The sequence below is a fragment of the Mercurialis annua genome, linkage group LG7, assembly GCF_937616625.2.
Source record: "Mercurialis annua linkage group LG7, ddMerAnnu1.2, whole genome shotgun sequence".
Classification (NCBI taxonomy): domain Eukaryota; kingdom Viridiplantae; phylum Streptophyta; class Magnoliopsida; order Malpighiales; family Euphorbiaceae; genus Mercurialis; species Mercurialis annua.
This window is the reverse complement of record NC_065576.1, coordinates 48,657,322-48,669,681: the sequence shown is the minus strand read 5'-3', so window position 1 is coordinate 48,669,681 and position 12,360 is coordinate 48,657,322. Positions and strand designations below refer to the sequence as shown.

The window sequence follows — 12,360 nt, the reverse complement described above, 5'->3', positions numbered from 1 at the left end:
ACTACTTAAAAAAATCAAATATAATTGTATGAAAAATGAACGTATTAAACTTTATATTTATTTTTTGACTATATATATATATATATCCGGCCTTAATAAAAACATACATATTCGTTACAATTTTAATAAAATCTCATTTAAGAAGTAGGATTTCTAAAGGGATTTTGAAAGATATCGAGAAATTTTAAAATTTATTAATTCCCTTTTTCTTTTTTACAAAATGATGTGATTGTAAAAATTAAAACAAAAAAAAGTCCAATATAACTTTCCGTGGAACAAAAATTCTTCTTACACATCAAACTCTCATCATAAATATAGATTTTTTTTTAATTATCCATTGTCACTAAGATCATGAGCAAGATGTATACTATATGTCAATTTGAACGTCCACCACCTTGTAGGTTAATAAGGGAGTAATACGCACCATGGCGTCCAATAGCAAGTAAATCGGTATGAGATCCTTTTTCTACAACTTTTCCATTCTTGATCACAGCAATGGAGTCTGCCTTCTGTATCGTCGATAATCGGTGCGCTACGACCACACACGTTCGCCCGATCATCATCTTCTCCAATGCTTCTTGAACTAAATTTTCTGATGCACTGTCGAGAGCACTGGTTGCCTCATCTAACAAAAGTATTTTAGGGTTCTTGAGTATTGCTCTTGCCAATGCTATTCTTTGTTTTTGCCCACCTGATAGCTGCACTCCTCTTTCTCCACAATATGTTTCGTATCCATCTTTCATTGAACTGCAATATCAACAAAAAATTCATTATAAAAAGTAAGGGTGTGGAAAACCCGAATCGAACTGAAAAATCGAACCGAAGAGACAAATTCGGTTGAGTTTGATATTTTAAAATTCGGTTTTATGGTTCGGTTCCGTTTTGATGTAAATCAAGCTTAAACAACCAAACCGAAATGAAAACCCGCCGAACTAACATATTTGGTTTGGTTTGAAATTAATTCACTTTTCTTAAGAGTTTGGTAACGGAAATTTCGGTCTGGGTCGATTTGAACTGAATGCACTCTCATAAAAAGAAGACATAGAAATTTTACATACAATAAAATTAAATAATACGACATAAATGATACAAAAATTAAGCGGGTTTAGATTTGATTTTAACATATCCGTGTTGTAAGTAGATCAATCTGTATAAACATCATTAAATATTTTTAATTGAATATGATTTAACTTTAAGTTTTAAAATTTCATTAAACTGTTTTGCATTATATAATAATTATTTATTTATCTCTATTTCTTTTTATAATTGGGTAGCGGTGAGCGATTATGGAGGATTTGAACCTGCGACCTAAAAGTTTGTTGTTTAACGCTTATACCATTTGAGTTGTAGCTCATTTATCTTAAAAAGGTATTATTGAGTCTAGTTGTATTATTTTGAATAAATTTACTTATTATTTAAATATTAAATGAGTTTAAATGCACTATTTTTAACAATTTGCTCAATCATTTAATCATGATATAGTTGAATTAGACTAATTGTGTTCGTGTTTAAGTCGACATGATCCATTTATGATGATCTGCATACACAAATTGTCATGTCTAGTAAAAAGATATAAAATCAGTATTAGTTTTTACTAATTGAATGTAATTCTCAATTGTTAACATAGTTATTTTTAAAACTGTGACATAATTTACCCAAAAGAAAAGAAATAATCAAATGAGATATGCATAATATGTACCTTATGAATTCATGTGCATTGGCAAGAATTGCAGCTTTTCTGACTTCACCTTCTGTCACATTTTCTTCACAGCCGTACACAATATTTTCCCGAATACTTCCTGCAAAAAGAGTCGGTTCTTGACTCACTAATGCAATGTGTGATCTCAACTTTCTCAAATTATAGCTCTTGATATCGTATCCATCGATCATAATCGATCCACTTTGCGGATCATAAAATCGCTCAATTAGGCCAATGACAGTAGATTTTCCTGAACCACTTTGTCCTACAAGTGCTGTTATTTTTCCTGATTCAATTTTCAGACTCAAGTCCTTGAAGATCATTTGATTAGGCCTCGCTGGATACGAAAAGCATACGTTCTTGAACTCGATGTTGCCTTTCGTATTTCTTCTAGCTTTAACTCCGCTAGGATCATCAGGTTCTATTTCAGTTTTCCTGTCGAGAATTGCGAAAACTAATCTGACTGCATCACTGCCTTTTGCTATATCAGAACTCATACTCCCTGCATCTGCAATGCTCTTTCCTGTACTCATTAACAGGAAGAACACTTGAAAGAGGCGTTTCGAAGTTATAGTTCCGTGAGCTACTAATGTTCCTCCGTACCAAAATGTTATAGCTACGGAAGCTGTCGTAAGAAACTGCGAGCTCATTAGACCAAAACCCGAAATCCATGATTGCTTTATCGTTTCTTTTCTCGGATCTTTCATTGTTCTTTTGAAGAGTTTGAGTATCCTCTTTTGCGACGAAAATGCAGTGATAGTCCTGTGATTTATGATAGCTTCACTTGCAAGTTGGCTCCCTTCAGTCTGAGCTTTTCGAGTTCTGTAAGACATACTTTTCATTAGAACACTTCTCGAGTAAAAGCTTCCGATAAGTAGTGGTTGGATGGCAATCATAACAATGGCTACTCGCCATGTGATCAACAGACCGACCACAAAGGCGATAGAAGTACTAAAGAAAACCTGAACAAGCAATGACATACGTTCTGCAATAAGGGATCGAACCAATTGTGCCTCGGTAGCTAGACGAGCGCTAATGGCTGCACTAGTATTCTCATCTTCATCGAACCAACCAACCTCGAATGTGAATATTTTGTCGAGCATTTTTTCGCGTACTCTTTTGATCAATCGTTCTCCCATGACTGCGAAATTGTAATGCTGGAGAAGATTGGTAAAGAAACTGATAACAGCAAAGGCTAGAAAGATGAAGCAATAGGTTCTGGTTTCTGATTTGATTTTGGAATTATCAGAAAGGAAATAAACTGAAACAACAGATCCTAAGCAATAACCATGAGCCGGTTGAACTGCTCCGAAACCTGCAGCACCAATGCATCCGAGTAATGCTCTCTTCCATTCAGGAGCATTCATTTTCAGTATTCTCCATTGCGAAGAATATGGATGAACAGATTTCTTTAGGTGGCTATCATCATTTTCTTCATCAGAAGTATAAATTTCAACTGAGTGTGGTATGCTAATTGGAAAGACAGGGCTGAAAGCATTAGCAGGACTGCTTTGATAGCTTGATCTCGCACTTGTAGGCATATTGCGGTGGTTAATCCTTTCGGTTGGACTATACGAAGGATAAGAGGCTTCATCTTGTGTTGTTGATTGCTGCAATTGCACCATTTTATTATAGGCTCCACCTTCTCCTTCGTTTAACTGGATGAGTTCATTATGACATCCTGATTCTATCACTCTACCTGATTCAAGAACAACTATCAAATCAGCATCCCGGATTGTAGAAAGGCGATGTGCAACCACTATTGTTGTCCTCCCTACAGAAGCCCTGTCCAAGGCTTGTTGTACTAGTTTTTCGGACCCTGCATCTAAAGCACTTGTTGCTTCATCAAGTAATAGAATTTTCGGATCTCTGATTAAAGCCCTAGCTATTGCAATCCTCTGCTTCTGTCCTCCTGATAATTGAGCTCCGAATTGCCCTACCTGAAGCATTTACATTACTTTTCTATGTTAAAATTCTTGTCAGGAAATAACTTTATAAATGAGAGAGACCTATGGAGTACCAAAACAGAAATGCTGAAAAGAAAAGGTTATAATTTATAAATATACAGTTTCGAAGTTTTAGAAGCGCTTGACGAAACATTGATTACCTGAGTTTCATATCCATCAGGTAACTTCAAAATGAAGTCATGAGCATTTGCAGCCTTAGCTGCTCTTTCGATGGATTCCATCGACGCTTCTTCATTTCCGAAAAGAATGTTCTCCTTTATCGATGTTGCGAAGAGAATAGGCTCCTGATTAACAAGTCCTATTTGGGATCTCAACCATTGCAGCTGAAGTTTCTTTATTTTGCATCCATCAATGAGAATATTTCCACTTACAGGATCATAAAATCTTTCTAGCAGAGATATAATTGTGGATTTACCTGAACCACTGCCTCCAACAAGACCTACTGTCTTACCTGCTTGCACTTTAAGATTCAATCCTTTCAAAATCGGGGAATCTGGCCGTGACGGATAGCTGAACTTCACCTCCTTAAATTCAATTTCTCCCCTGATATGTGGCAGGATTTTCCCCTTTTTATCTTCGTTGTCTATCACCGGAATCTGATCGATCATCTTATTCATTCTGATAGCAGCAATTGTTGCTTCTGATAGGAAAGTTAAATTCGGAAGTGCATTCATGAGGGATCTGATGATACAATATGCAGCTGTCAGGTATATGATAATCAAGAATTTAAGGGAAAAAACAGGTAAAACCCAATGAAGAACTCACATTCCTCCCAAGATGACACAGGTTCCTGACACGAAAACAGGACCGCCTTTTTCTCCTTTTTCGGTAACAAGAAAACTACCAACCCAAGCCGAAAAACTCCAAGCTGCAAAAATCATTCCCATGCTTCCTATCAGCAATCCCTTTGCAAAACCTTGCTTTATACCAAGCTTCGTACTATTCTGAAGTGCATTTCCAAATCTTTCTAATGTTTGATGCTCTCCGACATATGAATACACTGTACGAATCGATGAGATTGCCTGTTCTGCTATTCCTCCTGCTACTGAATAGGCATCTTTTGCTTTCCCCCCTATGTTCATTAGTAGCTTCCCAAATAAAACCCCTGGAACTATGAACATGATCGCGAATGGCAGCGTTGCCAATGCCAATCGCCAAGAAAGTATAAAGGAAACTACGAAAGCGAAGATGAATGACGATAGATGAGCAAGTAAATTCGGTATCTGCAGGAAAAAAAATGTGTTGATTAGTTTCATAGTACATGACGATAATCAATTAGTATGTAGGAGCCAAAGTGATGCTATTTACGATTTCAAAACCTTATCGGCTATGGTATCTTGGATTAAATGAGCATCAGAAGAAATGGCAGAGATAACTTGGAATAAGTTGCTGTTAGAAGTAGCTTGCTTGTCGAAGAATCCAACTTCTTGCCTCAGGACTGATCTTAAGTACTCCATTCTCATTCTAGATGCCTGCCTCTCTGCTGTTCTTGTCCAACAAATCCCTTCTGCAAGATTGTCAATAGATACCGCGTCAAAACTATAAGAAGATCGAACGAGAAAGGCCCGTGTCAACCTAGTTCGCCATATAGGACTATAAACTTTCTGATGTTGTTGAGTTTTCCATCCAATCAAAAAAATTGTTAATATATCAACTCAATACACCAACATCATACACACACGGAAAAATCATAATCCTACATAGTGAACTGTTAACTCAACTCAAATGTGATTGGATGTCCAACACTCCAACTCAATAACGCAAAATGTTATACATACACCAAAACGCTCATAATTTTACGCGACGAACTGACTTGACAAAACTATATCTCTAGCTACATGTAATGCAAATTGCATATTTCAGAAACTAAACATACCTAGAAAAGCAGATATTCCGACAAAAGTAGCACAATACAGCAGCCTGAGCGAATACTGTCGTACAAAAAGCAAGGCACATAGCTAGTTAGCAACTGTGCCAAACTAAACAGAGCCATGGCCAAAATAAAATCAGGCTAAAAAGTTCATAGCTACGCATACCTTGTCTACAACTTCAATGGTAAGAGTTACAGAAGAACCAGATTCAGAAGTAGCATATTCATTGAACAAACCACTCAGAGTATACATATTAAGTGGTGTCAACAATCCGTCTCCAATGCTGCCCAAAGTTCCGATTAACATCAGCAATTTATCTATCCAATCAGTGTACCGAAACAAGCTCCCCATTTCAGTTTCCGAATCAGGTTCTCCGAGACGCGATTTCTGCAATTTATGTTGATACTTCTGTGTCCATAGGCAAAATAATCAACATTGTTAAGGCTAACAAGAAAATGGTCGTGTGCTATTGTTTTTTGTAGTTTGGCTTGGATATTTGATGCCATAGGAGTAAGACATATGTTTAAGATTTTAGCCGGCAACTACTAGTATACGATGTTGCTGTCAGGATGTTAAGTTGTATAATTCCAACAGCTTATTTGCCATTAATAATTTTGGTATTATAAGGAGTCATATTGTGTAGATTGTGATTGAGAATCTACATTGAGCAATGAGGCAATATTCCCTTTGAACATTATATGTGTATAGTAATGGTTCTTGAACTGCCGGTCTGAGTTTGATCCAACCTACAAAAGAAGATAGGTTAGAAGGATTCGAGCCGGTGTTGGCTCGAATACCCTCCGATGCCTAAGTCAGATAGTTTGGAGTAGTGTTGAGAGTGAATATGAGTGAAATTAGGTTTACCTGACTTAGGGCTTGGTTTATATACACCATAGTCATTGTGCTGTACTAGGAGTCTTCTCCTTTATTCTGATCTCATCTTCTGGATATGATGAGATGTTCTTCGTCCTTATCCCTGATCTTCAGGGAAGCTGGACTTATCCGAGCTATTAGTTAGTTATCGTTAAGTACTGGGTCAAGGACCTGTGACTGGTCCTATCCGTTCTGGATCTGTGTCATGCCACTGTCTTCTGGTACTGTTTCGGGTGTGATATCCATCATTAGTCCCTCCCTAAAGATTGTGTCTCTCAAGTATTTATGCTTGTTGGTCCGGGCCATTCGTTTGGGCCTGTTTCTCGTGGTACGCTTTTGCTTTTTTTTTTTTTTTGCCCGTTGGGAGTAACTGCTTCCTCCCTTGTCTTTTCAATTTCGTTTTTCAAAATTCAAACTGCCATCATTTCATGTTCCTGAATGTCCGCCACGTTTGTATCCTAGTAACTGCTGTCACGGTTACCTAAATCTTCTTTAAATTTCTTCTTCTTCTTTTTTCTTTCCATTTTCTTCTATCTCGTTCTTTGCTGATTGCTTCCGAAATTTTCTTGCTTTTCTTCGCTGCCATTATTATTTTTCTTCCTTGTGGTTTCCAGGTAAGCTTCGTCTACTTTCTTGATTTTCCATACTAGATATGACTCGTACTAGGTCTTCTGTGTCTCTCCCTTCATCTGGCGCTGCCGTTGATTATCGCAATTCTTTAAGTTCGTTCGTCACTAATATTGATAGAGAGTCTTTGGGTGAAATTCGTGATGATTTTGGTATTCCAGTTGCTTATTCTCTTTCAGTCTGTGGTGCTCGTATGAGTGCTAATGAGAATGTGGGAGATGGCAAGGTAATCGTTTATAAGGAGCAATTCCGTTGTGGCCTACGTTTCCCTTTAGATCCTTTGATTGAGTCTTTTGTTAAAGACTATGGGATTCCCTTAGGTCAGATCCATCCAAACGCCATTCGTGTCTTGTGTTGCTTTATTGAGTTAGTCTGTGACAGAGGCCTGTCTCCTTCTTTGGGTATGTTGAATGAGCTTTTCTTCATAACGCGTAGGAGTAATGAATTTTATCATCGTTTGGCTGCTCATCGAGGTAAACGTCTGATTGACGCTCTGCCAAAGATTACTAAGCGTTGGCAACGTTCTTTCTTTGTTGTGGGTCACGATAGTGCTTTTGCTAACTTCCCCTGTGACTGGGTGGATGAGTCTGAGTCCCTATCTTTTTCTCCCCTATGCGTTACTGACTCAGAAGCCCTAGATTCTTTAGTGGATAATGCCCAGTCTCAGTTATTTGATTGTTGTGACCTAGTGGATAGGTACTTGTACCGTAAGTTCCCTCATATTGAGTTGCCTCCTCGTACTGTGATTGAGGGGCCTCTTGAGAGTGATGGTACCCTGTCCCAGTCTTGCCGTTCTCCTTCACCTCTATCTTTTGTAGATTTGACGTCTGCGTCTCAGGGTATGCTTCTTGTTAGTCCTTGTTTTGCTTTTATTATATTTAGATGTTTATTTATGCGTGTTGCCTTTGCAGGAATGGGGGAGGACTTTCTTGATGCTTTGACTCTGTCTTTTGATGATGATTCTGCTGTCATTACTGGGTCTCGTCCTGCATCCTTGCCTCCTCGTCCTTCTGTCAAGATTGAGAAGGGCGTTGAGACTGGACTTCCGGCTTCCTCTAGCAAGAAAGGGCGTGATCTCCGTGACCGAACCAGACAGGGGCTTGCGAAACGCCTTAAGAAAAATTTAGATGCCTGTCCCAATCCTAGAGAGTGGTTGGAGCAGAATGTTGAGGGGCTGTCGGCTTCTTCTTCTGAGGTGGGTGCTTTGTTTTCTCAATTTGTGCAATTTCCGAAGGATATGGAAGTTTGGGACAGTTGTACTGGGTCAGGTGCTTGTGACCGGATTGATTCTGCCTTGCTGCAGGTATTCATTTCTTCTGGTTTCTTTTCTCTGTGACCTTTTAGTGTCTTCTCTTTCCTCATCCCTTATTTTCTTGTTTTCAGCTTATTCAAGGGAATGCCGTGGTCCGTCGCAAGGTGGAGGAGACTGCGGCGTTGGAGTTGAGGCATGAGAAAGAGAGGGCTGCATTACGGGACTCTATGTCTGCGGAGAGGACGAAGCTGAACAAGCAGCATCAAACAGCCCTGGATCGTGTTAAGATCCTAGAGAAGAAAGTTTCTGACCGTGAAGCTACGTTGTTGCAGCTTCAGGCTACATGTGAGAGGTTGTCTCAAGAGCAGCAGAATAACAAAAGGGATGCAAATATTTATGTGAGCGGATGCTTGACTGACTTTTGTGCCACCGTGATCAAGATAGTACGTGAAGACTATCCCGACTATGACATCAACAAGTTTCTGTCAATTGACCTCCGGGCTCTGGGTCAACGCGTTGCGGCTAAGGTGGCTGCCAAGAAAGCTGGGTCGTCTGTATCACCGGTGCTTCCTTCTGATGTTATCAGCGAAGGTGTGAAAGATGCTGTAGATCCTCCTGAGAAATTATCGGGTTCTGACCCAGATGCTGGTAGTGACAAGGGTCCTCTGGGTCAATCCTCCGCGTCAGAGACAGCTTTGGTATTAGTCCCAGACTCTCATCTTTCTGATGCTCAGGATCAAGATCCCTCTGCTTCTGATGTAATCGAGGAAACTTTGGAGGACAAGATTCCGGAAGATACGATTGGTCCAAAGGAGGGAGCGACCCATCCAGAGGAAGAGTGATTGGCCGTTTGTTGGGCCGTTTAGCTAGCTTTCTAATTTCTGTACTACTTTTGCTGTAGCACTTCTGTACTTTTATTTCTTTTGCTTGGAGGGTTTCATGGGAAACTCTCCTTTTTCTGTCATTTCTGAACATTTTCGATACTTTATGAATGTTGTTTCTGTTTGCTTTTTGTTGCGTCTATACATTGAGTCATGGTCATGTATGATAATATAGAGGATATGTTAGAAAATGGAAAAAATGCGAGATGCAACTTTATTCATTATTCGTTTGTTACATCTTTCACTGGAAATATTTCTTCAAATTCTCGATATTCCATGTTCTAGGCAATGGTGTGCCTTCTAATTGAGCTATTCTATATGCTCCTTTTCCTACGACTTCCGTGACTCGGTAAGGACCGTCCCAGTTGGGCTCGAGTTTTCCTACTCCGGCCGCTCCTTTCCCTATTTCTGCTTTTCGAAGGACTAAGTCTCCTTCTGACAGACTTCGTTCTTTGACTCTGGCATTGTGATACCTAGTCATTTGTCTGCGATAAGCTTCTGCGCGTATGGCTGCTTGGTGCCTTCTCTCTTCCAGTAGATCCAGGCACAGCTTCAATGTTTCTTCATTGCGCTCTTCGTCTATGACCTGTACCCTTAGTGTGGGCATTCCCATTTCTACGGGGAGGACAGCCTCTGTTCCGTAAGTGAGTCGGAAAGGTGTTTCCCCTGTGGCCCTTCTGGGAGTTGTTCTATACGCCCATATGACATGGTATAGTTCGTCTACCCATCTCCCTTTCAAGTCTCCGAGTCTCTTCTTGATTCCAGACAGGATAGTGCGGTTAGTTACTTCTGTGAGTCCGTTGGTTTGCGGGTGTGCTACTGAAGTGAATTTCAAGTTGATCCCTAGCTCGGCGCAGTATTCCCTGAACTTTGCGCAATCGAACTGTTTCCCGTTGTCTGTGACTAGGGTGTGTGGTGTCCCAAACCTGTTACGTGTTAGTATTCTGTCATTTGAAAGGTCTTTATTTATATAACTTTGAAGTTTTACCTGCTCATGACTTCGTTTGACAGCCAATTGATGATCTTCTGTGACGTTATGGTGCTCATTGGTTGTACTTCCATCCACTTGGTGAAATGGTCCACCGCTACTACAATAAACTTGACTTGTCCCCTGGCTGGGGTGAATGGTCCCAGTATGTCCACTCCCCAAGTCATGAAGGGCCATGGACTTCCAATTGCTGATTGGTGGGCTGCTGGAGTTCTTATGATAGTGCCAAATCTTTGGCACTTGTCGCATTTTTTCACCATTGTTTCTGCGTCTTTCTTCATGGTTGGCCAATAGTATCCCGTGAGTAATGCTTTCCTGCTTAGAGAGGCTGCTCCCTCATGCGCTCCACAATCTCCTTCATGGATTTCCTTCAGCACATATGCTCCCTCCTCCACTGAAATGCATTTGGACCATGGGTGCGTGACTGAGGTCCGGTACAAGGTACCTTCTATCATGGAGTAGGCGGCCGATATTCGTACTAGTTTGGCTGCTTCTGCTCTCCCTTCTGGGACTGTTCCGTCGTTCAAGTATGCAACTATGGGTTGCATCCAAGAATCCATCTCTGTGATTGGTAAAATTTCTTCCTCGTCTATTATGGGATTCGTCCTCTCCTCTTTCATGTAGAGTGAGAGGTACAGGGGGTTTTTTGCCGCAGCTGCCTTTGCCAGGGCATCTGCCCGTGTGTTTCCTTCTCTGGGTATTGGGATTATCTCCCATTGCCCGCCATGCCTTTCTATTTCCTTTAGCATCCCCTTCGCTTTTTCCATGTATTTCGCCATATTTGCATCTTTCGTCTGGAATTGGCCCAAGATCTGACTTGTGACCAGCTGGGAGTCACTGTGGATCCTCAGCTTTTCTGCTTTTACTTCTTTTGCCAGTGTAAGTCCTGTTAGAAAGGCCTCATATTCTGCCACATTGTTAGTAGCTCGAAACTTCAAATGCACTGCATGCTCAACAACTATCTTATGAGGTCCGAGTAACACTATTCCTGCTCCCGCCCCCTGTTCACTGGAGGCTCCGTCTACGAACAGGTTCCAGGTTATGTCCTCTGAGACTGCGTCAGGTGGCTTCTCAGTCATTTCCGCGACGAAATCCGCCAATGCTTGTGCCTTCAGCGTCTTTCTTGGCTCGTACCTTATATCGTGCTCTCCCAACTGTACCGACCAGCTTACCAGTCTTCCTGATGTTTCTGGACGATGGAGAGCTTTGCGTAAAGGTTGGTTTGTCCGGACGACGACTGTGTGCCCTTGGAAGTACGGTTTGAGCTTCTTTGTCGTAACCACTACTGCTAATGCCAACTTGTCGATGGTTGGGTAGTTGAGCTCTGCGCCTTTAAGTGTCCTACTTACATAATAAATAGGTTGCTGTTCTTCCCTGATAACTTGTAACCTTGAATCGTAGCTATCTCTGATGAACGCTTCTAGGCCGTACCTACAAGGTACAAAACAACCGTGAGAAGGGTGCCGGAAGGGGATTCCGGCAAACCACTCCGACGGTCTAGTTAGTAACTGCTTTAGTGAGAGAAAGAATAAGAAATGAAAAGAGGCTAAGAGTTTTAGAGAGAGAAAGAGAATTAACCTTTTTACCTACTTTCCTTTTGCCTTTTATATTAAGTCCTTTGTTTCTCTTTGTCTGGGCCGACAGGTCTGACTTCATTCTCTTTGTCTGTGCAGCTGTTGTGTCTGGAATGTCAGAGTACGTTCTGACAGATTTGTCCCGTGTGTTCGGAATGGTTGTGCTCGGTGACTAAAAAGATATGCTCTCTTTAGGTTATCGCTCTGATCGGTTTGTGATGTCATGACATTCCGGTTTATTCTTATTAGTTGCGTTTGGTATATATCGGTGATTCCGAGATGTGTTGTGAGCCGTCTCTGGTATGCCTTATTTGTTATGTTTGACCTATATCGGCGGGTCCGAGATGTGCTGTGGATTGGCCTATCTCGGTGGGTCCGAGATGTGCTGTTCTCGGTCCGTTTATCTGTTTATCACAAGTCCCTCCCCTGGCGTGTTGGATATTTATGTCCAAGGATTTTATGTCCGAGTGTGTTTCACTTTTATTGTGTGTATTTATTGCCAGCGCTTTTGTTACACGTGTCTTTTGTTTGCTGTTGGTGTCATAGATGTTGTCTCCCACTAGCACATTTATTGATGTGTCCTTTGGTTTTGGTGCGTTTTTTGAGGTGACTCTTCAGTTGCCCTTGT

At 40.8% G+C, this 12,360-nt stretch overlaps 3 protein-coding genes across 3 annotated transcripts; 1 reads left to right on the top strand and 2 right to left on the bottom strand.

Moving 5' to 3' along the window:
• Window positions 1–374: 374 nt before the first annotated feature.
• Window positions 375–6,437, bottom strand: LOC126657292 (ABC transporter B family member 15-like). The gene is made up of 9 exons (XM_050351957.1): window positions 6,402–6,437; window positions 6,200–6,283; window positions 5,703–5,945; window positions 5,543–5,597; window positions 4,986–5,173; window positions 4,432–4,889; window positions 3,807–4,347; window positions 1,700–3,639; window positions 375–747 (listed from the first exon to the last, which is right to left on the bottom strand). Exons 1-9 carry the CDS (start codon window positions 6,435–6,437, stop codon window positions 375–377), a joined length of 3,918 nt encoding a protein of 1,305 aa, XP_050207914.1.
• Window positions 6,438–7,062: 625 nt separating this feature from the next.
• On the top strand, window positions 7,063–9,301 carry LOC126657291 (uncharacterized). The gene is made up of 2 exons (XM_056103827.1): window positions 7,063–8,340; window positions 8,421–9,301. The coding sequence occupies exons 1-2, from the start codon at window positions 7,063–7,065 to the stop codon at window positions 9,129–9,131; spliced, it is 1,989 nt and encodes a 662-aa protein (XP_055959802.1). The 3' UTR covers window positions 9,132–9,301.
• Window positions 9,302–9,411: 110 nt separating this feature from the next.
• On the bottom strand, window positions 9,412–11,814 carry LOC126657290 (uncharacterized). Its single transcript, XM_050351955.1, has 3 exons — window positions 11,810–11,814; window positions 10,159–11,589; window positions 9,412–10,096 (listed from the first exon to the last, which is right to left on the bottom strand). The coding sequence occupies exons 1-3, from the start codon at window positions 11,812–11,814 to the stop codon at window positions 9,412–9,414; spliced, it is 2,121 nt and encodes a 706-aa protein (XP_050207912.1).
• Between the last annotated feature and the right edge of the window lie 546 nt (window positions 11,815–12,360).